This window comes from Aethalodelphis obliquidens, unplaced genomic scaffold (genome assembly GCF_003676395.1).
Source record: "Aethalodelphis obliquidens isolate GAN/ISIS:26980383/991018 unplaced genomic scaffold, ASM367639v1 scaffold12, whole genome shotgun sequence".
Lineage (NCBI taxonomy): Eukaryota > Metazoa > Chordata > Mammalia > Artiodactyla > Delphinidae > Aethalodelphis > Aethalodelphis obliquidens.
In genome coordinates this window covers 36,188,338-36,214,881 of record NW_020837956.1, presented here as the reverse complement: position 1 = coordinate 36,214,881, position 26,544 = coordinate 36,188,338, and the positions used below count along the sequence as shown (strand labels likewise).

At 54.9% G+C, this 26,544-nt stretch overlaps 1 protein-coding gene and 1 pseudogene across 3 annotated transcripts in view; one reads left to right on the top strand and one right to left on the bottom strand.

Moving 5' to 3' along the window:
- The window catches only part of HPCAL1 (hippocalcin like 1), a 112,521-nt gene extending 88,173 nt beyond the window's left edge, over window positions 1-24,348 (top strand). The window contains exons 3-5 of one of the 2 annotated variants that reach the window (XM_027113822.1): window positions 18,068-18,463; window positions 21,033-21,138; window positions 23,498-24,348. In XM_027113822.1, coding sequence (XP_026969623.1) covers window positions 18,086-18,463; window positions 21,033-21,138; window positions 23,498-23,595 — 582 coding nt within the window. In that variant the 5' untranslated portion in view covers window positions 18,068-18,085 and the 3' untranslated portion in view covers window positions 23,596-24,348. The remainder of the gene's footprint in view (window positions 1-18,067; window positions 18,464-21,032; window positions 21,139-23,497) is intronic. The other variant, XM_027113823.1, reaches the window with a different exon arrangement.
- On the bottom strand, window positions 3,669-4,482 carry LOC113624067 (high mobility group nucleosome-binding domain-containing protein 3 pseudogene; annotated as a pseudogene). Its single transcript, XR_003434191.1, has one exon. The product of XR_003434191.1 is annotated as a high mobility group nucleosome-binding domain-containing protein 3 pseudogene (transcript).
- Window positions 24,349-26,544: the final 2,196 nt, after the last annotated feature.

Here is a 26,544-nt window from a genome sequence, read left to right as displayed (position 1 = left end):
AGCTGGAGGCTGGCGGGTGGGCACCGGTGCACGGGGTGAGGGTGGTGCCTGGCCAGGTTGAGTCCTGCTGAGGCTAGTAGCGAGGCGTCAGGAGCTGAAGCAGACGCAGGGGTCCAAAGTGGGCAGAGGAGCTGGTCTGTGGTGTCTCTTCCCATCCCGGGACCCCGGGTATTTCAGTGCACACACGGCAAATATTCAGTAACCCCTCCACCCCTACCACCAAGAGATCAGAAGCTCTGGGGGGCAGATGGCGCCTCTGGCACAGGAACATCCTTGGTCAGGATGTGCTGGGTCAGTGATGGGAAATGGGAGGACCCGTTCTCTCTTCCCTCTGCCTTTGGTGATGGACAAGCCAGTGTGTCCCCTGCATCCTCCATCTCGGCCCACCCGCTCCAGGCACTGGAGAAGAGGCACCAGCGTGCTATGGCTGCGGGTCCCAGCCTCCACCCCCAGCAATCATGCATTCATTCCCTCGACAAACATGTACCGATCACACACACTAGAGCTTCCAGGCTCTGGACTTCCCATGGAGAACCAACTAGAATAAAACCTGGCCCCAGGGACTCTGTATTCTAGTTGGGGGGAGAGAGACGATTCAGTAAAATAAAGAGAAAAAATAAAGTAGGCAAGGGGATAAGAATGTTTGTTGGGGCTTCAGTTTTGGACAGAGGACTTACAGAAGGCTTCACTGAGAAGTGCCCTGAGCCGAGACCTGATGGAGGTGAGGGAGCAATTGGATATCAGAGGAAGAACCAGTGCAAAGGGCCTGTGGCAGTAGCATGTCTGAGGTGTTCAGGAGCGGCAAGGAGATCAGTGTCACTGGAGGGGATGAACAAGTGGGGGGCTAGGAGATGAGCCGGACAGGTGGGAGGGTGTAGATCATGCCTGAGGAGTGGGACACTCGCAACCATAATCCAACAAGGAGAAGCATCTCGAAATCGCACTGCATGGTGGACCTCTGCACACAGTTCAAAGATAATTGTTGCTCCTAGAGATTTAACCATGGCTGTGTAAGATGGTAGATGAACAGGGACATGGAGACCAGGGGTTCTGCAGGGGCCAGGAGAAACATGACCCTGGGCTAACCTCTCCCCTGGGTGCTGTCCACCTGCCCGTCCAGAAGTGGCCGGCAGAATGGAAACTGCTGTGGTTTTGAGGCGGGGCACCGGGAAAGGGAAATCCTTCCTAGCTTGTACGTTGAGGGTTATTTTTAGAGTAACTAGCGATGACTTGGTAATATCACTTCCTATGGGCGTCTCCTTCAACCCTCAACTGCAGGGGCAGGTCCTGCACGACGAGCGTCGTGGGCAAACGTGTGCTCACACGTGCGCACACACACACGCACACACGTGGTACGTACCACTCGGCTCAGCGTTTTCATCCACTGCGCACAATGGAGGGGTGGGGGCTGTTGTCCTGGCCTGTCTGCAGGACGGCCAGGCCCAGGCAAGGGAATCGCTGTCTTCCGCATCCCTGAGCTTCTGCTCTGGGTAGGTTTCTGCATGAGAAGAAAGGAAGGGCACCTGCCAGTCAGTCTTTGCTCAGCGCCCAAGGGGCGGGACAGAGAGGGAGGCTTCATAATGAACAGACAAAGGATCGAGCAATGTCCCCGAGGTCTCGCTGCCTGCTGGCCGCTGGCGGGGCCCCTGAGCCAGGTCTGAGCCCACTCGGCTCTTCCCCCTCTGTCGCCCACCTCTCCCGTCGAGCCCACGCTGCTTCCTCTGGCTTCGCCTCCCAAGGCACCCGGCACGGCCCCAGGCCCGTGGCCGTGATTTCTGAGACAGCCCAGATTTCACATTTTCTCTCCTGTGGACCCCTCATATTTTCTTGGGTTTGTCAGACCCCAGGTGCACATTTTTAGATTAGAAATACCCCTGGGGCATGCTTACCAAATGGTAGCTCTGGTGGCTGTTCCTAGGACCTCACAGAGTCTCCAGGAAACTGGCTCTTCCACTGATGTCGCAGAACATCTGGGTCAGACGGCCTCTGATGGACAATTCCGATACCTGGAGGGCCAGGAAGGCGGGCTCTCGGGCACGCTGGACAGCACTCCACGGCTACAGATGCGCTGAACTGCTGGGCCCGCGGAGGAGCTGGGGCTGCTGCCAGGGGCACCCCCGTCGCCGGCCATCTCTTCTTCTTCCTTGCTTCCTCTCACCAATTACTCATCCATCGTGTGTGTGTGTGTGTGTGTGTGTGTGTGTGTGTGTGAGGTGCTGTGCTAATTGGCTGTGGACTATTCCTAGCTGCGCCCTGAGTAACTGGAACTCAGCTCTATGTCTTTGGGGAAAAGGGTCAAGGAAGGACCCTTGGGCCCTGGGCTGGAATGCCCCCTTCCTTCCCTCCCCCTTCTGCACCCCTTCCGCTGCCTCCCTCCCTCCCCACACACCTCCAGCACCGTGCTGTCTCAGAGTTAGGCTAGAGTAGGAACTAACTCAGAGTAGAAAAGGAAGGAGGAATTCACGCCTTCCATGTCTTCCTTCCTTCCCAGCTAGACTGGAGGAGCTTTGGGGGCATCTTGTACTTTTGTGTATCCCAGTGGTTCCCACTCAGTAGGTGCTCAGTTAATCTGTGTTGATCGACACTTTCTGTGTGAGTTTGTGCTTTGGCCCCAGCTCTTCCTGCAGAATCTCTGGCTTCTGGTGCTGTGATTTAAAGAATAAAAATGGCAAAGGGCAACATTCGTGAGCTGTCTTCACTCTGATTATAAATACTGTCTCTGATGACAGCTCAAGACCGTAGCCCTGCGCCCACCAAGGGGCAGCTGGTACCTCAACATGTGTGTGTCCTGGCCAGGCTGATGCCACTTTTAGGAAGAATGACTGACTGTTTTTATTTCTCTCCAAAGACATTAAACATGAATCAAATAGCAGATGAGATGATTCACTGGAAGTTTTCTTCCAAGTTTCAAAAAACACACACAAAAAATGGGGATTGGTGTGCTGAAGCGCACTTGCGTGAAGCCAGGCAGCGTTCGGCGGAAGGGGCTCTGCCGTGGGCAGCACCTCGCAGAGTGGACCTTGCCCTGAGGTCGGAGCCCTGTGTCAACCGGCACAAAACCCCAGGGGGGCCACGTGGTTCTTGAAAACACCTCAAGTCTAATGTTTATAATGACATTTCTTCTGTTTCTACCCAAGACATCATAGAATGTGACCAAACCTCATTCATTTGGGGCACAGGAATTCAAAATTTGGAAAGGGTTCATTTAGGGCCCATGGATTGAGAATTGAGTCATCACTCAGGCAGGAACCTGGCAGAAATTAGCTTTCTACCACCTGCTGGGAAAAAAGGGAACGGGTCTTTTCCCAGGGATCCCGGGGAGAGGGACACACACTCCAGCCACGTGGGCCAACTTCTCCGGTGCGGTGGAGGCCTCCACTGGGGATAGACTCCAAGACGTTTTTTAGAGTGGGTCGTGCCTGGGGGCCACATTGTCCAAACTCATATGTTTTAGATGAGGAAAGTAAAGCCGTGAGACCTGTGACTTACCCAAGCTCGCCCGGGCCTCCCGAGTCTGCCCTGATGGGGGGACGTTGGCGGCTGTGTAATAACTGATTCCTTCTGCTCACTGCAAGCGCCCGTCATCTACCTCACAGCTCTCTGCCATTCCAGTCCTTACCCTTTGCCTGAAAAAGGGTATTTTTTCAGGTGTTTTTTTTTTTTTTTTTTGCAGGCAGGAAAACCTTTTATTTTAAACCACAAATAGTCAGCAGGTGGCCACAACTATCCACGTTTCATTAAAATCACATAAAACCTAGGTACAAAAGCACCACTGATTATTGCTCTAGAAAAACTGCATGAAAAAATTCAAATACACACAGTAAAAACACCACAGTATGCACAGGACTAAATTTTTAAAGCAAGTGCATGGAATGCTGAATCAATTTTACAGACAGCTTCCAATATTAAATTGGTATTTATTTTACTCAAGGATGACGGAAATTTCCAAAAAGCATGACTACAAGAAGGTAAAATGTCCATCCTTATATATTTTTGTATGCCAACTAGTAGAGTCCTAAAAAATTAGCATTTACAAAATACTCGGTAAAAATAGCTTTTAAAAGTTGTCCCAAGAGGTACATAAAATCAACCCCAATTTTCATGACAATTCATTCTCCCTCGTTTACAGATTCAGTTTTCTGTGCCTTCCTTTCCAGCTTCTTGCTTTTCCTCCTTCTCCCCTTTCGCACCTTTGTTAACCTTTGTTGCCAGTTCTTTCTTAGCAGATGTTTTTCTTGGTTTAGGTTCAGGTTTTGGTGGAGCTGGTTTCGCTGACAACCTGGCAGACCGTCTGGTGGGCTCCTGTTTAGTTACTTTGGAGCCATCCTTGCCCTCTGGGTTTTCTGGAGACTTTCTCTTCGGCATAATGACGTTGGTGAAGCTAAAAAGTAAAGCAACGGGCTGGAACTGCTGGCACCGCCGCTGGAGGCTGCCCCCGCCGCAGCTGTTCACGCGCAAGGCTCGGCGTAGCCCGGCCTCCGGGACCTGATTCAGGTGTTTTTTGACTCAGACTTTACCCAAAGCGCAGAGTTCAGATTTGTAACTCGTCTGAATTCCTAGCACTTGATGGTGCCTTTTCCTTCCTTCCCCAGCTGCCTCTCCCCTCCCCAGCCTGCATTTGTCCTTTTGTTCCTCAGTGTCGTCTACTGCTCTGTATTGCTCCACGCTGTTCTACGCTGTTCACTACTGTTGTGTTGCTAGGCCAGTCATTGCCCAGGAAGGTGCCTGGGGAGGTAGCAGGCCCAGCTGTGCGGCCTGGACGGGTACTTGCTGGCGGTGGTCTTCCCAGAAGCTCGGGCCTGTGAGTGTTTGAAGTGGCGATGCGGCCTGGGCTCCCCGTCCATCTCCCCGGCATTGTTCTTCCAGCCACACCGCACATGTTCACACCCTCATGCCGCGTAGAACGCCGACTTCTCCTGGAATGCTGTTCCGACCCTTCTCCACTGGGTGGACGTTCCCCGGATGGCAGCTTGGAGGCCCACTCGCCCCTCTGCCCCTGCAGAGCCCGGCTCCGGCACGGCTCACGTGTCCCGTCTTCAGGTCCTGCTGGTGCATAAAGTATCTGCGAGTTCAGTAGGTGCATAAAATAGAGGTGGCACGAGGGCAGGAATGATAAGCACGGCCCATACTGTTTTCTCTGAGATAGTTGAATTCCCAGGAGTGAAATCCCACTCATTCCGTATGCTGTCGTGTAGGAAAGGCCTTCACCCCGAGAGCACTGCCAGCCCCACCACCAGCTGTCGTGTAGGAAAGGCCTTCACCCCGAGAGCACTGCCAGCCCCACCACCACACCTGAGTCTGATTTCCGTCCCAGTACCAGCAGCCAGAGAACAGACCGAGGCTTTCAGACAGTCAGTGGTGGGGCCACCCCAGTGTGGAGGAAAGGGGCGCGCTGTGTGTGGGATGGGCATGGTGTGTGTGTGATGTGCGCAGGGCGTGATACGTGGTATGTTGTGGTGTGTGTGTGATGTGTGCGGTGTATATGGATGGTGTGTCTATGGGTATTGTGTGTGTGTGTGAGGTGTATGTGGTGTGTGCAGTACGGTGTGTGTGTGCACAGGTGTGTCACAGGCCCACCGAGGGTTGCTCTGTCCAGCACAGATCTGAGCGGCCGGCCTCCCGGGAGCACAGGGGTTGCTCTGGGCTTATTCTCCTTCAGTATCTGCGAAGTTCCCTGTCCTTCAGGGAGCCTGTCCCGTGGTAAACAGGATCCTCGTGCCCGTTCAAGTGGACCTGAACCAGTTAGAAGCCCCAGGACACCTTGCTGTTGGAGAGAGCCCTTCACCTCCTCGGGATGGGGGTTCGTGGTGTCCGCGTCGCTCTGATCCCCGGGGCCTCAGGCTGGAGCCGGACTTGCCTTGGGCAGTGTGAGCCCAAGGCTCTGCCGCTGTTGAGGGACTGGGTTCCTCCCATCCTTTTCCCTCATTTTCTCTTTGAAGAGCAGGAGTTGGATTTTCACTGGCCCTGCCCCGCTGGATGTACTGAGCCGCCGGGATCCCAGGCCCTCTGCCCACCCGGGTGTGTGGCCCAGGGTTTAATACCACCGTGTCGGGCATGCAAGGGAGAGGGTCGGCCAGAGAGTGCGGGACCGCCTGCAGCCTGCAGCCTCGCAGCCTGGCTCTGTCTGATGCTGTGATTGAGCTCATCTAGCCCATCACACATGTCTTTTATCATAAAAGCTGTGATATAACCTCCGTATATTTGTCTGATGCTTAAATTTGTCAAAGCCCTTTCACAGCCTTCATTTCCCTTTATCCTCACAACTACACTGTGAAACCAACGGGTTGGGACCATTATTCCCATCTACTGCCAAAGAAACTGAGGCCCAGAGAAGCCCAGAGACAGCCAAGACCAAAAGGCTGGAGAAGTGGGTCCTGGGAGGAGACTCAGGCCATTTACCGTCCAGTGGGGGTCCCTCCTGTACACAGTCCCCATCCCGACTGCAGCCCCCGAGGCTGGCATTCGGTGCCCTTTACAGAGGAGCATCAGAGCCTTAGCCTGGAGCCTTGAGACGGGGGACTGCCTGCCTGACTGAAGCCCGGAGAGTGGCCCCCCCCATGCCTCCCGAGAGCTGCCTGTCCAGCCACTGCATGCTGGGTGCTGGCCCACCGGCTGGGCCTCTCCTTCTCCGTTCCTCTCCTGCTGGGAGGACGTTGCCTCGGGGAAAGACAGCGGCTCACATCCCGGCCGGGAGTATCAGAGTGGAATTGTAGGCTCACTCTGCCGCCTGCCTGCGGGTCTTTCCCACGCGGGCTTGGTCTGCGTGAGTCACTCCGCAGCCAGCCGGGCCCAAGCAGCCAGGAGGAATTTACTCCAAGATGTGCAGGGGCCGGTGTCCCAAACCTCCATGCGCAACAAGCCAGCTGAGGTGGTGGCCCCTCTGCCAGCTCTGTGCCCCCCAGGGATGACCGAAGGGGGAGCAGATCTATGGTGGGCTGGGAGTGGAGGGAGTGGCTTCTGAAATCTCACACCGGTTGCTGTCTTCAGCCCACGGTGTCCAGCCTGCCGTGGCCTCTTAGGTTTCCTTCAAAAGAGCAGTCAGCCTGCGGCCGGCTCTGCGTCCCTGAGGTGGTGCTGTGTGACTCATATGTTCGTTAGTTTCAACCTCGGAGCTTTTATCGTTCCCTAGAACAGCGGTAGAGTCCCGAGTCCTGGACTAGATTCATTCTGAGCGTTTTCCTGGGGCATGGGCTCTTTCTGGGGAGGGTTGGGGGGCGTCAGCCCCTCCTGTTTCTCCCCTTGACCATCTCCTCTGCAATCGGCGTTGCGTTTCTGGCATCCTTCTGCAGTCATGCTCAGTGCTCACGTCCCAGCCTCTGTGGCCCTGGCTGGGTTCTCTCTGGGCCTCCTTGCCCTGGCACACGCCTTTGTCCGCCCACCTGGAGAACTCTTGAGCCCTTAAGCCTGGCTCAGACCTGCGCTGTCAGACCTCCCAGCCGTCTCACGGGGGACAGGCCAGCTCGGCTCCGGCACTCCTGGACCCTCGTAAGTCAGCCTCGTTCTACACGTTACCCGTATCATGGCTGTGCTGGGGGCACCTGGGAAGGGTCTCTGCGTCTTGTTCATCCAGGTGTTTCCATGCCCGGCTCAGAGTGGGCCTCGGGAACATTTGTGGGCAAAAGGGAACAAATGTCCCTCCCCACTCCAGCCTGGCATTTGGGGCTGTGCCACCATTAGCGTCAAATTTGCCTTCAAAGCGAGGCACTAAGGCGCCAGGTGGGGCAGAGGGAGACCCAGGCTCTGGGGCCAGGACTGCACACCTGGATGCCCACCTGGCTCGCTCAGGCCCACCTCTCGCCAGGTGCTGCTGGCCCCGCTCCTGGCCTGGCATCCAGCACCCTCTGTAGAAACATGGGACTCACCTATGGCTGGACATGCATGGAAATTTCAGCATTAGGAAAAATCACGTGGTCTTGGTTTCGGTCCTGCCTCGAGTCCTTTTCCTGTTGCATCATCAGAGTCTGTCGAGAGAAGCTCATCCTCTCGGGCATTTCCCCTTCCTTTCCCTGTCTTGTTCTTCCCCCAGAGGCTCCTTTACGTCTGACCCACTAACCTGCCTTCCTCCACTGGGGAAGCAGTTCAGAGCGCTCGTCCCCTGAAGATTCCAGTAGCAGTGACCTTGGCTCTAGGGTGAGGCTGCACCACTCAACTGAGAGATCCCAGCTGGAGGGCAGAGTGAGCCCCCGTGGCGGAGGACCACAGAGCTGGGGGTGTGTTCACTGCAGGAGGGAGGAGATGGTACCAGTTTGGTGAACGGACCTCTACTCTGCTGTAGCTGGTCCTGTGCCAATAAATGGAACTTTCCAGAACACCAAGTCTGAATTACAGAATGTCCCTTCCTGGAGCTTCGAACCCGAGCAAGAGAGCACTTTGTCATCCTAATCCCTGATGTTGCTTCCCGTTTTCCTGTTACTGGAAGAGTCCCAAACTGTTAGAACAAGAGGGTCCTAGAAGAAACCCATTCACTTGTTCATCTGTTCGTTCATTCGGACACTGCGCTAAGCCCTTGGACACGCAACCGTTATTCAGATATTTTTACTGAGCCTAGTTGTGTGCCAGGCCCTGTTCTGGGCAGTGTGGGGATGTAATGGTGAGCAAAAGCAGGGAGTCAACCATGTATCAGTACAGGAACGGCCACGGAAAGGGGGCAGGGTAAGGGCGGGTAAGCAGCATCCGCTGCTTGAGATGGGCTCTTTGGAGGAGGTACCGCCAAGAAGACTCGAGCAAAGATGTGAACATTGAGGGAGTGCAATTTGCAGGTACTGAGGGGGAGGGCAGACAGGTGGAGGGAACTGCAAATGCAAAGGCCTTGGGGCTAGAACAGGCTAGCAGGTTCTCCTACTAGCATGAGTGAGGTATCCTCTTTCCTAAAGGATCTCACAGTCTAATGAGCGAAAAACATTAGTAAACGATGTACTAAAAGTTGAGGTCATAATAGAAATAAGTTTAAAAATGGTATTGGAATGCAAAAGGAAGAGCAACTGTAGAGGGGTTAGGAAATGCATCCGTGAGTAGGTGACATTTGACCTGGGCTTTGGTGGATGAGTAGGAGTTTGCTGGGTGGCTGAGAGGAGCAGCCACATGGTTGACCTGGTGATTTCAGGCACAAAGTATTCAGGGAAAGCTACCTACAGTTCCTATTCCTGTTGTGTTAGCGGTTTCTGCAAGGGAAAGAACATCCTCTCCTCTCCGGGACTTTCCTTTCCTTTTCTCCACCTCTTCCTTTTCCCCTGCCTCATTTAGGGCATGTCAACCTCAGGAAAGTGGAAGGAGAGGATGGCTCAAGATAAGGAGGAGATTTCTCTGCCTTGCTTGGCCAGCCTGCCTCTTTCCTTCCTTCTCCCTTCCTCTCTCTTTTCCTCTCCTCCCTCCCTCCCTCCTTCCATCCTTTTATATATTTTTAAAGCTTTGGGGAGTCGTGGGGTTTTAAACTGCTGGGGTGGGTACAGAAGTCAGCAGGACTTTCAGTTGGATTTTCTCAGCCATGGTCATTGCCTGGAGCCCATCCAGCATGTGGCTCCCCGAGGTACGTGGGCTGAATTTGGATCCAGGTACACCCAGTAGCCACCGGCTCCAGAGGTGTTACTAATCCCCTCTTGCCCTAGATCTCACCTGGGGCTTTTGTGTTCTCCCTCAGAAGAGGAGGAGGGACACCCCCTTTCTGCAGCCCCTCCCCCTGGCCTTACACCTTAGCCAGGACCAGACCTGGGTCTTCATTGCAGCTGGCCTCTGGCAAAGTTCTTGAAGCTGCTGAAAATAGAAACCTGTGGGACTCGCATGTAATTATGAAACGCAAACACCCTTATCTTTCACTCAAGGGCACCAAGGAGTGAAATAAACACAGGCCACTTCTCCCAGCTGGCTCGCAGTTAGCAGTGGGTCTGTAAACAGGACGCTAAGGAACTTGGTAGCCCCCTAAACCGCGCCCCAAGGATCTACCCAGTGCTGAGCAACCACTAGATAGACAACGCAAGTCACCTACATATGTAATTTTAACTTTTCTGGTAACCCCCTTAAAAAGGTAAAAAGAAACAGATGAGATTAATGTTACCAAAACGATTAATCTACTGTATCTCAAATGTTATCATTTATCATTTCACATGTAATCAGGATAGAAAAATTATTTTTAATTAATTAATTGATTTTTGGCTGCATTGGGTCTTTGTTGCTGCGCGCGGGCTTTCTCTAGTTGCAGCGAGCAGGGGCTACTCTTTGTTGTGGTGTGTGGTCTTCTCATTGCCGTGGCTTCTCTTGTTGTGGAGCACGGGCTCTAGGCCTGCGGGCTTGCTCAGTAGTTGTGGCTCGTGGGCTTTAGAGAAAAGGCTCAGTAGTTGTGGCGCACGGGCTTAGTTGCTCTGTGGCATGTGGGATCTTCCCGGACCAGGGCTCAAACCCATGTCCCCTGCCTTGGCAGGCGGATTCTTAACCACTGCGCCACCAGGGAAGTCCCGAAAAATTATTAATGAGATATTTTTTCCCTGTATTAAGTCTTCAAAATCCAGTGAGAATTTTACGCCTAGGGCACTTACATGAATTCAGATCAGCCACATTTTTTTTTTTTTTTTTTTTTTTTTTTTGCGGTACACGAGCCTCTCCCGTTGCGGAGCACAGGCTCCGGACGCGCAGGCTCAGCGGCCATGGCTCACGGGCCCAGCCGCTCTGCGGCACGTGGGATCTTCCTGGACCGGGACACGAACCCGCGTCCCCTGTATCGGCAGGCGGACCCTCAACCACTGCGCCACCAGGGAAGCCCCAGATCGGCCACATTTTAAGTGCTCAATAGCCACTGTGGTTACTATATTGGACAAATACAGCTTATAGATGGAAAAACTGAGGCACCAGCGAGGTGGAGGGGGCGTGGTAGGGGCGGGGTCAGAAAGCTGGGAGGCGGGGTCTCCAGCTCAAGTCCTGGGGAGCCTGCCCGACTGCGCCCTCTAGCGTCCACCCAACCGCACTGCAGCCGGAGCCACCCCTGCACCGGGTCCTGGCAGTTGTCGCAGACCTCTCAGGACAGGACTGGCCCCTCCTCAGAGCAGCTGCACTAGAAGCCCAGGCAGCAGGCGGCTTGCTTCCCACCTGCATACTGGGAGGAAAGAAGGACACAAATGCAGTGAGCCTCTTTTCCCTCTAAGACCCGGGCTCAGCCACAGGAGGAGCGTTTGTCCATGAGTCATCAGGAGAAAGACCCAGGGCTGCTGCTGCATGAGAAACAACACATACCGCCAGTTTTTCTCCTGCCCCTCCCGCCCCCCGTACCCCACCCCGCCCACCGTATCCTGTTCTGCCGGACAGAACAAGCACTGTCTCAAATGAGCCCTCCAGTCCCTTGAAGTGCAAATTCACTGCAGCTGCCCCTCCAGCCTTTGGCCTTTTATGAGGAGTTGGTTCCTCCCACCTCTCCCATCATCTTCCCCCCAAGTGTTTCTAAGTCTGGTTGGCCCAGCAAGCTTTGGAGATCTGAGGTGATGAAAGCGTTTTAGAGCAATGGGATGAAATGTCTACCCATGCCGGCAGCAGGCGTTGAGCTGTGATTAATGGGACATGAGCGCCCTCGGTTCCAGGAGGCGGGCAGCTGATAGGAACGACGCCATTAAAAAGGCTTTAATTTGCAGGCAATACAGACTTTGGGTTAAATATTTTCATAGGGCTCCCCAGTTACATGTTTACTTTTTTTTTCTTTACAATTTAACGCATTAAGAACAGTAACAGAGTAACTGAGGACCACAGAGATGGCTGTTAGCGCTACATTAACTCCCTCCCCCATTTTTCCATTACTGTGAATTAAAACATCGTCTTCGATGCCCTCAGAAGGGTGTTGTTTGTCTGATCCAACCCCTGCTTGGTCGTGAAGCTTTTTAAGCCCAGTAAGAGATGGCTCTGACCCTGAATCAGTTGTCCTCCCCTGGCACATCCGTTCTTTACCCCATCTTTCACTGCAGATGAAAGTAAGATTTTCCGGTAAATGAAAGCTGGGGTGTTTGCCTGATGACAGGGCCAGGGGGCCATTTCTGCTGGGAAGTGGGAGTGGTGGCTTTGTCTTTGCAGAAAGGCTTGCATTTTGTGAGCCATCTTTCCAGCCAGCTGGTCGTCAGTAAGGTTGGTTCATTGGCTTAATTAGTGACAGAGGGGTCACTGGGGTGCAGCGTTCCTCCATCCACCATGTTCCCTTGAGGCTGCCTGCTTCAGGCCAAGAGCCTCTGGGACAGAGTGCTGAAATGAGGTTCTTTAGAAATATTTCACCCGAGCCTTTGGAAAGCACACGCAGGCTGATCCAGGAGGTGATGGGGAGTGCCGGGGGGGGGCTTTATGTGACATTCACGGGCCCTACTTCACAGTGGGAAGACCGTCTTGTGAAACTGTCTGGTGAGAAGTTTAATGGCGAGGAGACAGAGGAGGTGGTCGCCAGCTGGAAGCCCCGCCTGTCACAGACAATCTCATGCCTCGCAGAAGCCTCAGTTCTTCGTCTCTAAGTCAGAGATGATGGAGATGCCCTTGCTCCCAGTCCGGTCAAGCGTGACCCCCGCCTGCAGGGCCTGGAACCTGCCGTGTGCGCCCTAGAGGTGGCCGGTGGGAGTCGAGCCTCCCGTGGCTCTTAAAATCCTTGTCATTCAGTTTGGATTCCGCGTGCCACCTTCCTAGGCAGACTGCCTCCGCTCCACGTGGGAATGAAGGATTCCTCCTCGGAGCTTGGACCTTCCCCCTCCTTCGTGTCACTTACTATGCCCCATCCGTATGCCATAAGCAGCCTGCAGTGAGAGCCAGGACCTTCGTCCCCAGGCATTCAGAGGACCCAGTGGACTGGAGTATAGTGCGCACAGCCTGTGCACCCAGCCTGGAGCCAGACCCAGAGGACGCGCCGAGGGCAAGGGTGGCCTGCACTCCTGGGCTGAGGTTTTTGGGGGCAGAGCAGCGGCTAGTGGGCACATGTGCACCACAAGCATGTGCACAATTACTCAGGTGCGGGATGTGATGAGCCACACGGGATTGGTAGACAACCAGTTTCTGGATTCTCTCAGGGGATGCCGTACCGCCTTCCCTGACTCCATTGCCTTTCTTGGGGGGGGGGGGGGTCAGCCCTTGTGATGAGAGCCTTCTGCATCTCAATAGGGACACAGGATTCTTCGACCTGGGACCTCCAGGCCCAGGGGTCCTAGACCATCAGACCGCAGAGGGGCCCAAAGAACACTGTGGTCCTTATACCGCTTGCCACCCACCCCCACCCCCGGTTTTAAAATTTGTGGTAAAATATACATAACATAAAACTGACCATCTTAGCCATTTGTACGTGTACAGTTCGGTTGTGTTAAGCACATTCACACTGTTGTGCAGCCAGCACTCTCCAGAACTCTCTTCAGCTTGGGCTCTTAGGGCATTTCTACAAACAGAAGCCCAGTCCCCAACTCTGGATTCTTCCCTGGTACCCCAGGACGGCTTCGACATCCTTGGCGTTGTCTTGAACTTTCTGTAGCAAAATTAATGTTACCGACTTTTAAAACGGTAATGCTGTAAGTCAGCCCTTTAATTCAGCTGACTGGGTGTGGTCAAGAAATCAAAGCAGAGGTGGGTACCCTGCTTGAAAGCCGTGGGGTCTCCCTAAAGGACACTGGAAAATCAGTGATGGATTCCTGCAACATCATCCTCAAGCACGTGGTCTCCCATCAGCCCTGACTCTGACGGCCCCAGACTTTACTAACTCAACCTTCAAGACAGTGGCAGGAAAACATGTTTTTCCCCCCACGATTTCTTGACAGTTTTCCCCCAAAGTAAAACTTACCTTTTTTGCTTCCTGGACCCGTCCCTCAATTTCTCCCAGCTTGCTTTTCCTCTCTGTACAGCTGGGAATGCCAGGCCGGCCCTGCCCATCTCGCAGGGTTCAGGGTTGATCGTAGAGCTCTGTGGTCAAGCTCAAATGGACTCCTGGTCACATCCCAGCTCCAGCAGCTGTGGGACCCTGGGAAAGTTACTTGACACCCCCGGGCCCCAGTTTCACCATCTGTGAAACGGTCTGCACAGTGCCTGGCACAGCTTGGTGAATTGTGGCTGCAGTGGGGGGCTTTGATACTAAAATGGACCAGTGTGAGTGACTCGCCTGCATCCTACATGCTCTGGCCTTGATGAGCTCTCAAAGGCAGGACCCAGGCCTGATATGTCTGTCCCAGAGTCCTACCTTCTCCCCTCTCCCCATCCCGTGAGCCCCCAGAACTCTCAGGAAGGACCCCTTGCATTGCATCCCCCAAAGGGGAGCACACCCAGGCTCTGCTGGAAGGCCAGCTTTACCAGAAACCACCCTGCCTCAGAGTTAGCAGGTGTCTGTGTGTGTGTGTACACAACCAGTACCAGCACTGCAGCGGGAAGGCCCCCTCAACCAACACAGGTGTCTGTTGTGCGCCCGGCCCAGGGTGCCGCTGGGGTTCTGCAGCCCCACGCGCCTGCCTGCGGGGACACGCGAGAAGGGCTGGGAAAGCGGAAGCCTCCCGGGCGGACCTCGGAGGCCTCGGCTGTCACCTTCCAGTGGTTGTGTTGACCGTATTTGTCATGCTCCCTGGTATGGTCCCTTCCTTCCCATAAACATTCGTTACATTGGGTGGAGGAGGTGTTAGGAGTCGGCATTTCTGTGGGATCAGAAACAACACAAATCACAGACGCATTCTGAGGCCAGTTGATACCATTGTTCTGAGCGGTGGTTTGGTCTTCACTGAGGTGAACGGATTCTAAAAGGACTGACCGTGCGAATTCCCTGGTGGTCCAGTGGTTAGGACTCAGCACTTTCACTACCCGGGCCTGGGCTCGGTCCCTGCTCAGGGAAGTAAAATCCTGCAAGCCATGCAGCGCAGCAAAAAAAAAAAAAAAAAAAAAAAAAACAAGATGTAGAAGGACCAACCCGGAGCTCTCAGAGCCCAGAGCTTCACAGAAGGTGGGTTGTTTCCACGATGAAAAGTGCAGGAATGCTAATCGGGAAAAGGCTGTACCATTAACTATTGAAGGCGGCCGGGAAGGCCATGTTCATGACCAGGGTGCCCTTCCCTGGACCAGCCTCCCCTGGCTGCCCCCGGCAAGATGTGGGAGGGGGCCAGACGACCTGGTCCGAGGGCTGGCTTTGCCTCCAGAGCCTCCGGGTCTGTTTCCTCCCTGGTGAAGTGGGACTAATACAGGCAAGGTGTCTGATAAAAACAAAAGTGTCCCACAGTCCGTGGACCTTCTGATTGTCCCCGATGCTGGCAGATCAGGAGTTAAAGCTTTGGGAACCTCACGGTGCCTGGCACGGGGCTCTGCCTCACGGATGCTGATGCCACACGGTACCAGGTCAGTTCTCGGGGCAGCTGTCTTAGGGCCCCAGAACTGCTGCACCAAAGCACCACAGACTGGACAGCTTCGAAAACAGAAATCTATTCTCTCTCGCTTCTGCAGACAGCAAGTCCAAGGTCAAGGTGTCGGCTGGTTTGGCTCCTTCCGAGGCCTCTCTCCTTGGCCTGAAGACGGCCACCTTCTCCCCGTGTCCGCACATGGTCTTCCCTCTGTGTGTCTGTGTCCCAAGCTTCTCTTTCAAGGCTACCAGTCAGATTGGATTAGGCCTCACCCATATGACCTCATTTATCTTAATTACCTCTTTAAGGGCCCTGTCGCCAAATACAGCCACATTCTGAGGTCCCAGGGTTAGGACTTCAGCGTGTGAATTTGGGGGGGACAGTTCAGTCCACGACAGCAGCTGGCCCGCTCTGCCCACCCCTACGGACACGTGGGCACACGCTGCTGGAAAAAGGGCCTCAGGTCTCAGCTGAAGGAGTGAGGAGTGAGGAGGGGCAGATGTGGTGAAACCCTCCGCATTGCAGCCCCTTCTGCTCGTGGACGCTGCCTTTGAAGCACGAGATGGGAAGTTGAAGGAGAGACACCTAAGGCAAACCCCTCCTCTCCACACCCTCCAGACACTGGCTGGGAGACTTTCACAGTTAAGAGGAGTGTGGAAAATACAAAGCCTTGAGAGGAGCTGAACTGAGTAAAGGACGGAAGATTAGCCTTTTTGGTGCAGGAAATGCGGAGGTGGAAGTGTGTGGTCTTCGGGGTGTCTTAAGTCAAGTCTGGGGGCCCTGGGGCGGGGGAGTGGGGCTGCTGGGGGCCATTGGAAACTGACAACCAAGTTACCTAGAGATTTGCTGGTTTCCGCTTCTTAGGATCAACCTATAGGTAAAGCAGAAAGTAGAGATTGTAAACCTTGACGATGTACAAATAGTGGTTCCCACGCATGACAGGAGCTGATGTGGAAGGAAGGTGGAGAGGTTAGGGAAGGAGAAGGGAATCAGTAGCTTGATCGTACAGAGAGAGAGAGGTCCAGGTCAAGTTGCACAAGCAAGAAATAGAGGATTCTTGTGTGTTTATTTTTTTGAATTAAAAAAATACACAGAGTTCAACATTTGAAATTACAGAAAGATTTATACTAAAAAGTCTACGTTTGTATAAAAAATAAAATAAAAAAATATATAATAATAAAAACTGAAAGCAATGGTAGAGGGATATTTATTCAAAGAAAATATGTTTGTTGTAAAAGAATAAATGATCCAAAGAACATTAAAAAAAATCAACTATACTTCAATGAAAACTAAACTAAAAAAAAAAGTCTCCGTTTGACCCTTGTCTATCAGCCGTCTCTCTTTCTGTAGCCAGTGTTATCATTTCCCAAGAAGTCATTCCAAACATACAAGCACGCACATATATTTTCTTTTTTTTTTTCTTCCACAAACAGTAGCAAACTCTATGTGCTGTTCTACACCTTTTCTTTTCACTTAAAAACAGATCTTGATGATTATTTCACATCAGTTAGTAATACAGACGCCTGGGTTGTTTATTATTACAGACAACGTGCAGGAATTGGCCGTGTACACAGGCTATTGGCACGGGTGGGAGCATCTTTAGATTTGTTCCTAGAAGTGGGGTTGCTGCGTCGAAGGGAACGTGTTTGTAATTTTGAAAGATATTCCCAAATCCCCCTACCTGGGGGTTAGAAAAGGAACTTTTCTATCATTTAAATGTATATCAATTTAAATTTCATATAATTTCAAGTCATAAAGATAACAAGTAAAAACAATGATATATATGTATGAAACTAATAAAATCTGGGAGGAGACAAAGAAGTAAAAGGAGGTGCCAGGGAAGATACGTGAAGTACACGGATTATATTTAGTGATGGGGATTCGGTACTTAATGTTTAGCATTTATAAATGTTAAGAAGCAGTTCAGGGTGGTTACCTCTGGGACAAGGGTGGAAAACCTTTTGTTTTTATTTTCTATTCTATATGCTTCAAAAATGAGTAAGCCGTGTACTAGTGTTACTGTGAAAAATCAGAAAATAAAGTGAGGTGGCGAGGTGAAAGCTGTATTAATGTCTAGTAGGAGTATCAGCCCAGGGTCAGTCTCTTATGGAAAACCTCGTTGGGGAGCACGCTTCTGCACGCCCGCAGGTGCCTGAGACTTGACTACGAACCTTAGAGACATTCATGTACTCTTGGTGCTAATTCTAGATCCACCCCTGCCCCCCACTCCCAACCAGAGGGCTTCTCAGAGGCAAAAACAAACAAGAGGGACTCCTTAAAAGCTTCTGGACGCCTGTTCTAAGGATAAAATCAGAACATGGTGCCCGAACAAGAAAAGAACTGCTCAGAACACAGGGCGTGGGGTGCAGTCAGCGTGACAGTTTTGCCGGAAGCTGATGAGGGTGGTGAGAGTAAGGGTTTCATCCTCCAATCTTGTACAGCCCCTGCTGGGCACTTGATTTCAAGTTGTTTCCACCTTTCCACATTCTGGAAGTCAGGATGTGCCTTGCAGCGCGAGGGGGCCTGTCCTGACTCCACCGGCGCCTCCTGGCCTTCCTGGTGGTACATAGACCGAGGGCCCGCCTCCCCGCAGGGGTCCTAGGAGGGCTGGGGCACTGCATCGCGGGGAGGGCCGGAGGCGGGCCTCTCCAGCCCTTGGTGCGGGACACGCGGGGGACGTTTCTCCGCGCCGCTCGGTGGCTGTAGGCTGCGGGGCGCCCTCCCCCGCCCTGATGGCGCCAGCCCGGGCCCCTGTCTTGCAGGTGTCGCCGCCGGCCGCCATGGGCAAGCAGAACAGCAAGCTGCGGCCCGAGGTGCTGCAGGACCTGCGGGAGAACACGGAGTTCACGGACCACGAGCTGCAGGAGTGGTACAAGGGCTTCCTCAAGGACTGCCCCACCGGCCACCTGACCGTGGACGAGTTCAAGAAGATCTACGCCAACTTCTTCCCCTACGGCGACGCTTCCAAGTTCGCAGAGCACGTCTTCCGCACCTTCGACACCAACGGCGACGGCACCATCGACTTCCGGGAGTTCATCATCGCGCTGAGCGTGACCTCGCGGGGCAAGCTGGAGCAGAAGCTCAAGTGGGCCTTCAGCATGTACGACCTGGACGGCAACGGCTACATCAGCCGCAGCGAGATGCTGGAGATCGTGCAGGTGCGCCCCGGAGAGGGAGGGGCTGGCGGAGCGCGCCCGCGGGGTGGGGGGTGGGGTGGGGGCGGGGTCCCCCGAGGCCCCACCCACTCCGGACAGCGCTCCTGTCCTCCCCGCGCCTTCAGCCCTTCGCAGCTAGATGGCTGCCAGCCCCTCCCTCGTGCACTTTTGAAAGTGACGAGTTGTTTCCGGACTGGCGGGTCCTTGCAGATAGTGATGAGAAGAGCCATAGTTTACTGATCACTGGCCACCCATCAGGCCTGGCCTAAGCCCTTTGATGAGTTGTGGCCTTCCCGACCCTGGCGGGGCGGGGGTGGGGTGGGCGGAGCCGGGGATGGAGGTGTCATTCTCTGCATTTCACAGAATCTGAGGCTGGGTGGGGGACTGTGATTTCCAGAGAGTTAACAGAGCTGAGCTATAGTAATTCAGAGAGAATTCCAGTAATTGAGAGGACCCTTGACACTTACAGAAGCCACCTGCCAAGACCTGTTCGAGTCCCCGTGTCTGAGAATAAAAGAACAAACAGTTTGTCATGTCCCCAGGAAGGTGCAGTTGTAAAGCAAAACTGAAACTAGCGGCCACAGAATAAGCTCTGGTACAGAAAGCACTTCAGAGACCTCTTTGCCTCGACTCCAGCCAGCAGCTCTGGCAGGGGAAGCTGTTTTCCAGAAAGAAACCGTGTTTTGTTCACTTCCCCAGCTTCCTAGGTGTGTGGTAGAGAGGCACAGAGCTGCCGCTGCCTGGGTGCCTCCCTGCACTCCCACTCCAGGAGCCTGGGAGGTTCAGTTCTAGAATTCCTCAGAGGAGATGTCCTCTACATGGAAGGAACTTCCGGGCTAAGCCACAAACAGAGGGTATCAAACTCATGAACTCCTAGACCAGCAGCAAGTGGCCTGAGGAGTGACCAACCTATTTCCCAAACAGGTGGTTTTCGCACAGTGAGAATAAATCAGCACAGGTTCAGGGCACTCTGCTTCAGCTGTCGCTCCTGGCTCTTGGTGACAAGCGGTGGTAGAAGGAAGAGATCTCCTTCTCAGGAATCACCTGTCCCGGCCCACAAGCTGGCCCGTTCGCTTCCCTGGCCCTGTCCAAGCAGACTGGCCCGGCCCAGACTTAGAGACACAGCAGGACAGCGAGGGGCCCCATGCCTGTCCGAACGGGGTCTGGCTGCTAGGCCCCCAGACCAAGTGCCCCAACTCTGAGACCCTTTGCGTGGCTCCCGCAGGCGGCTTGGCCTGCTTCGCGGCGCGCCCGGCCGCCACTCCATCGTCAGAACGGACTGGGTTCTACGTGCTTCAGAGCCCACCAGAGGCCGGGGAGGGTCTTTGCTCTGCCTCCTCTGCACTTGAACAAGTGCCTGCCCCTCTTAGGAGGGGGTTCTGTCTCAAGAGGCCCTGAAAGACACACTGGCCGTGCTGTGAGGCCTGGCCACCTCCACCCTCCTCGGCAAATGGAGAGGGGCCAAGGAGGAGAGAGTGTAACAGATACCAGCAGCCTCACTTGGGATCATTCCTTTATGGTTTTGTTTTGTAAACCTACTTTTTTCTTTCTTTCTTTCTTTTTTTGCGGTACGCGGGCCTCTCACTGTTGTGGCCTCTCCCGTTGCGGAGCACAGGCTCCGGACGCGCAGGCTCAGTGGCCATGGCTTACGGGCCCAGCCGCTCCGCGGCACGTGGGATCTTCCCGGACCGGGGCACGAACCTGTGTCCCCTGCGTCGGCAGGCGGACTCTCAACCACTGTGCCACCAGGGAAGCCCATAAACCTGCTTTTTAACATGCTACAACTCTCAGACTTCTGCTATCCTTGGTGTGTTGTTTCAGGAATGAGACTCTCAGTCAAGCCATCTCCGCACAGAAACCCACAGTGGCACAGCCCCTCCCCCTCGCGAGTTACTCTGATGAGCTGCTGGTCACTGGGCTCATCGTGCCCCCTGGACACACACACACACACACACCACAACACTGGGCCGGGCCACTTGGACAGAGACACACAGAAACGGCTGGCAATGGTGCTGAGCCCTTGGATGGCAGTGTCCTGGGGTTCTCGGTCCTGCTGGAGAGACCCATCTGCCCTGGCGCTGGCCTTTCTGGGGCTAGTTATGTGGCTTTCCCTGTGGGCTGTCTTTTTTGCTTCTAACTCAGGTACAGCAATCCCATAGTCAAATGTTTGTGGCTACGTGTGCTGAGTGATGGGCTGTGCACGTATGCGCCTGTGTCACCACCACCCTCTGTGAGTTAGAGAGCATTCCCAGCGCCCCAGAGGGCCTGGGAACTGTCCCGCCTCCTGCCCCCGCAGACACCCCAGGCTCATAGCTGTGAAAGTGGGTTGTTTGGCCTGTTCTTGAACGTCACGTAAGTGAGTCGGGCTTCCTTCTGCTCACATGCTGTCTGTGACATGCATCCACAGTATTGGGAGTAGCAGGGAACTTTCCAGCTGGGGAAGAGTCCTGAGGCTGTGAGCATCCTGACCTCTTGTCCTGCTGTGGGCTGGGCCGAAGCTCATGCCTGTGCCCCATCCACCCAGGGACACCCTGGAACCTCTGAGCACATGTGTCTGTGTCCCCCTTTGCAGGCTATATACAAAATGGTGTCCTCCGTGATGAAGATGCCCGAGGATGAGTCCACGCCGGAGAAACGGACGGACAAGATCTTCAGGCAGATGGACACCAACAATGACGGTAAGATCCCTGTGTGTCTGTGCCCCACTGCTGGGAGCAGAGATGTGTTCGGGACCCTTTCCTCCTTCTCTGTAGCTTCTCAGACCTCACCTGGCCCACCCCTGGCCCTGCCCGGCCAGCGCAGCTGCGCTGAGGGGAGAGCCAGTGTTCGGAGTCGGGGCACTGGGTCAGCATCCTGCCCCACGAGCCATAGTCTCCTTGCTTCTAGAACGGGGAGACTGTAGGCCCGTGGGCGTGTCCCGGGGAGAAGAGGCAGCTGTGCCCTTGGCACCTGGGCCCTGGAGGGGCTGGGATCAAGCCTTCCAGGTGGTGGGGGTCCCTTTGCCCCCCGTCATCCCTCCCCCAAACCTCAGTGGCCCCAGGGACTCTGTCGGGATGTGCTGGCCTGCGGCAGCTCTGCCAGGATCTCTGGGCCTACACCGCAGCAGAAGTGGCGTGTCCAGGAGGGGTGGTGGCGACCATACAGTGAGGACGTGCCCTGTGTTTTCTTTTCTGCATTGGCCGTGAGCTTCTGCAGGGTCCCTGCCGGGGAAGGTAGCTATGAAACTGGATGGATCCGCACCTCTTGCCAGTGTTAAGTGCAGTCCCAGAGTCTGGTCTGATTTGCTTTTGAAGGATAAAGAAATGCAGCATTTAGAAAAGAAAAAGAGAAGATACCCCCGGGCTGTGCTGGAGATTAAAAATAAGCTAATGTACAGAAAAGTGCTCCTGAACCCTAAAGTGCGGTTTGCAGATGACGCCAAGGACTGAGCCAGCAGGGGGAGGGGGGCAACATGGCTGCAGGCACATCTCCGCAAGGAAACGGTTTCCAAAACATGATCCATCAGACGTAAAACAAGACAGCCTCGTGCCTGGCGTTGCCTTTGGGCCAACTTAAAACATGTCTTCTGCCTTCCAGAGTAGCAGCACAGGCTTTGGGTTCGACAGACCTGCTCCAACCAATCTTGGCTTTTCTGAGCCTCGGTTTACTCCTCTGTGAAATGGGGATAATAATTCAGTCTCTTGTGGTTTTGAGGATTCAGTGAGATAGAGCCAGTAGAGCTCTTAGCACAGCGCCTGGCTCTCCCTCCACCCACCTCTGCCCCGACCCCTCAGGGCCCGCTCTGGGCACCTTCCCAGGGTGTTTGTGAACTTGGGCCTGTGCCCACCGGGACAGAGCTTCTCCTGTGAACACCGGGATCCGTGCATCCCTGGAGCTCGGAGAGGGGTGGAAGAGGCCATGTTGGAAGAGAGAAGAGTGAAGCTGGGGTGGTCCAGGGCTAGGCCCTCGTCCTCCGGGGACTGCCCCACACCTTCCCTGCCCCCCTAGGAAAGCACAGGTGTCACTGAAGCCCTCTCCTGTGATCTGTGCCTGGCCATGCACCAGGAACACCCTGATGGCTGCAGGACAGACTGTGCTCAGGGACCCCCAGCGCCTTGCCAGCCTCGCTTTCTGCCCGGAGAAGAGGCTCGTGCTTTCAGAAGCTCCTCGCCCTGGGCGGTCGGAGCCAAGTCCCCACGGACCATATGAATAGTAACAAAGCCCAGTAACCCCTGTCCATCGTCAGAGGGCCCCAGAGGTCTTGTCTTCTGCCGAGGGGGTGGCTGCCCCCTCCCTTCCCAATCTGTCCCTTAGCCTGGGGTTGTTTAGTCTCCCTCGGGGCCAGCCTGTCTGCCCCCGCTGCTGGGGACCCACAGGAGGACGTGTCCCTCTCGGCAGTGGGCAAGCAGGAGGTCCCTGCCTGGCTTCCCGGCGGCAGCTCACAACTGAGTGCATCCTGCAGGCCAGGCGTGGGCCGACCCCTCAAACACATCCTCCCAATTAACCCTCCCGGTGGCCCTTTGAGATGGGCGTTCCCACGATCCCACCACACAGATGAAGACCCTGGGACCTGGAGAGGTTGACATTCGCTCTACTGCTGTCCTCTGGGGTAAATGGCTCTATTTCATTGTACAGCTGCAGAGCCTCAGACGCAGAGGCAAGCAGTAGGTCCGCACCCAGGCCTGGCCCTCCCGACCCTGGGTTAGTTCTGGTTTAGAGGCAGGTGTCATGTTCTTTCTGGACAAGGCGCATCTTTCTTAAATAAGGCATGGGGCTATTTCTAAAAGGGTTTGAATTGCCCCACCAGGCACGGTCTGCTGCCATACTGGGTACGTCCTTTGAGGTGCCCAGTGCTTTGCAATGAGCACTGAAAGCAAAAAAGGTTTTTCCAGAAATGCTCTGGAAGCGTGTGGAGCCTGGACGCGTCTAGCTTCAGGAGGGCTCAAGACTTGGACCAGAGGAGACGTCCCTGACACCGGAGCTGTCCCCATGCTCTCCTAAGGGTGATGAACTGTGAGTACTGGCTAACTCCCGTTTCTCCCGTCCTCCATCCCACAGGCAAATTGTCCCTGGAAGAATTCATTAAAGGTGCCAAGAGCGACCCATCCATCGTCCGGTTGTTACAGTGTGACCCCAGCAGCGCCAGTCAGTTCTAAGGGGTCGGCGTCTGGACAGTGCAGAGAAACACAGGCTTGTCTTGCCGTTTAAGCTTTGCTTGCAAAAGTGGATGCCTCTTCAATCATTCCTGCTCTCCCGGGGCGGCCAGGCAACACGCATCTGCCGGCTTGGTGGCCACGCCTCCCTCCTCACCTGGCCTCCTCCCGCCCCCTCCCCAGTCCCTCCAGGGCGAACTCCCTGGCATGTGGTTACTCCCAGGGCTCACGGTGTCCTGGCTTCTGGGGCACCTCCCTGCCCACAGGGAGCCCAGAGGACACCCCAAGGATCCCCTTGGGACTTTCTAAGATCGCGCCAAGGCCAGCTGATTGATTTTGTGATCGCAGGGAAAATGGGGACAAGAACAGAGGGAGAGTAGACGGGCAAGCCCTCCCCGTGCATGGCTTCACCCAGCTCGGTTCGTTTTCTCTGACCAAAGCCGCTTGCACGTATATATACTGTGGTCTCCCTTTAATATATAAGTTATACGTATGGTGAAGTGAAATGTAATGTGTAGGTCCTGTATTTAATGCCTCGATTGCCTTTGAAGCGTGGTTCCCTCGTGGCCTGTGATCCCTCCGAGCCTGGTTATTTTGTGGTATTTATGCCCTCAACCTGCCCTTTTCAAAAGGACGTGCATGCGTGCCCAGGGCCGTGGAGACCCTCCCATCCGCGCAGTGAACGCAGCCTCTCTGTAAGGTTTGTCCTCCCTGTTGATTGGTCTGGCATTTCCTGTATTAAAATGATCAAATAAACGGCACTGTCTGAGTTTTGTGTGGGATCGGGAGGCCCCGTTGTGCCGCCCCGGCCTCCGCGCTCTCCGTGCTCGGCCTCCACGCTCTCCGCGCTCTCCGTGCTGCCGCGGCCTCCGCGCTCTCCAGAACAGGTGCGTTCGGCAGGTCCTGCTGCTCTTTGTAAACTTGGCCCCTTCTGTATCCACGTAGCCGTTACTGTGTCTATAAATCTTGTGCAGACTGTTCTTCAATATCTGCCTCATGCCAAGAAATATTTGTGGAAATGAAAGATGACAGTTCTTGGCAGGTTTGACTGTCAGGCTTCTGCCTGTATCCAACCCCCTCCCCCGGCTCCCCCGCCAACCCCATGGTTTAATCAGCAAGGTAGCAGTACCGCACGTCCCCAGCGAGGACAGAGCGGGGATCAGGGGTACCAGCACGGGGCCATGAGGGCAGGCCTGGTTTCTCAGCCTGTGGCCATCAGGCTGCTTCTGGTCTCAGAAGCAGAAAACCCAGCAGAGGGGGCTTCAACCATAAGGATGTTTCCACCACGTGCCGAGACTAATGCGGCAGCTGGGCGCGTCGCTAAGGATGCCCAGGTTCCTTCCGCCTCCCCCACCGCCCTGCCCCCGGCCTCACGGGCAGCTTCTGTCCTCGCACTTGAATCCTTGGGGTCCCCGCAGGGCTGTCACCGTGCAGGGCAGTGCAGCTGACACGGGAGCCTTCCACAGGCAGGACGAGAAGCAGCCTGTCCTCTGTTCTTCCTTAAAGGGGAGGAGAACTTTCCAAAATTCTCCTGTGCTCCCTGCCCACCGCTCCTCAGTGCCTTGGCCGGGAGTGTGAGGTGACCATGACTGGCCGGTCAGGATGCACCCAGCTGATGAGGCCCCTCCCCACAGAGGGCGTGGCGCCGGGAAGCGTGAGCAGGGCCCCTCCCCACAGGGGGCGTGGCGCCGGGAAGCGTGAGCAGGGCCCCTCCCCACAGAGGGCGTGGTGCCGGGAAGCGTGAGCAGGGCCCCTCCCCACAGGGGGCGTGGTGCCGGGAAGCGTGAGCAGGATTGGGGTTCTGGTTCCAGCGCCTGGCACATCCACCCATGGGCCACGCGACCTCGCTGAGTCTCACCTGTGGAAGCAGTGCAGCCGGGAGACAGGTGATCAAGGCAAGTGGGCCGAGCGTGTAGCTCGGAGCCGGACCCACAGCAGGCTGTCAGGGACCCTGGCTGTTTTGCTGATTTTAGTAATCTTAATACCTTTTACCACTCCAGGCCTCTGAATAGAAACGGTGAGCCCTTCTGCAAGTGACTTTCCAGCCAGGGGCACTGCCGAGGCTGGGCCTTCATGGGTGGTGGGACGGGGAGGGGGTGGTGGGAGGGGGAGGCCAGGTGACCCGGGGGTGGACCCAGCTTGCTACAGAGAAGCAGGATGGTGCCTTGCCAACTCCGCCTGGCCTGGAGGAATCTCCCCTCCCTGAGAGGGGCTTGTATTTTACAAAATGTAAGGAGAACTGGCCAAGGCTAAATCAATAGTGCTTGTTGCCTGTTGAGGAGAGGCGGGGAGTGCTGCAGTACTACTAACAGGGACATTGCCCAGGAATCAGGCACAGATGGGAATGACCGCTGTAGCAGGGTTCGCCCCAGAAACAGAGCCAAGGGGGTGTCTCCCTCTGTATGCACACATGTATACTGGGGTGGGGCGGGGGGAGAAAGAGAGAAAGATTCATTGCAAGGAATTGGCTCATAAGATTATGGAGGCGGAATGAACACAAGATCTACCAGCTGGAGACCCAGGAGAGCCGACGGCATTAGTTCCAGTCTGGATCTGAAGGCAGGAGACCGACATCCCAGCCCAAGCCCGGCAGGCAGAGGAAGAAATCTCCCTGCTCAGTTCAGCCTTTTGTCTAGTCAACCCTCTGGACGAGGCTGCTCACATTGCCGGGAGCGGGAGGGGGGCATTCTGCGTTACTCAGTCTGCTAAGCCGAATGTTCATCTCCCCCAGAAACGCCCTCACAGACACACCCAGAATGATGTTTAACCAACTGTCAGGACACCCACGACCCAGGCGCGTTGACCTAAAATAACCATCCCAAGTGCTTCCACCCGAATGTGGAAGTTGTGGATCTGGGGGTCAGGGTGGTGCCTTAGGGAGTCTTAGGCGATGAGGAAACCGGCCCAGGGAAGGGCAGGGATGACCCACAGGCCCGGCACTCACTCCGGGGA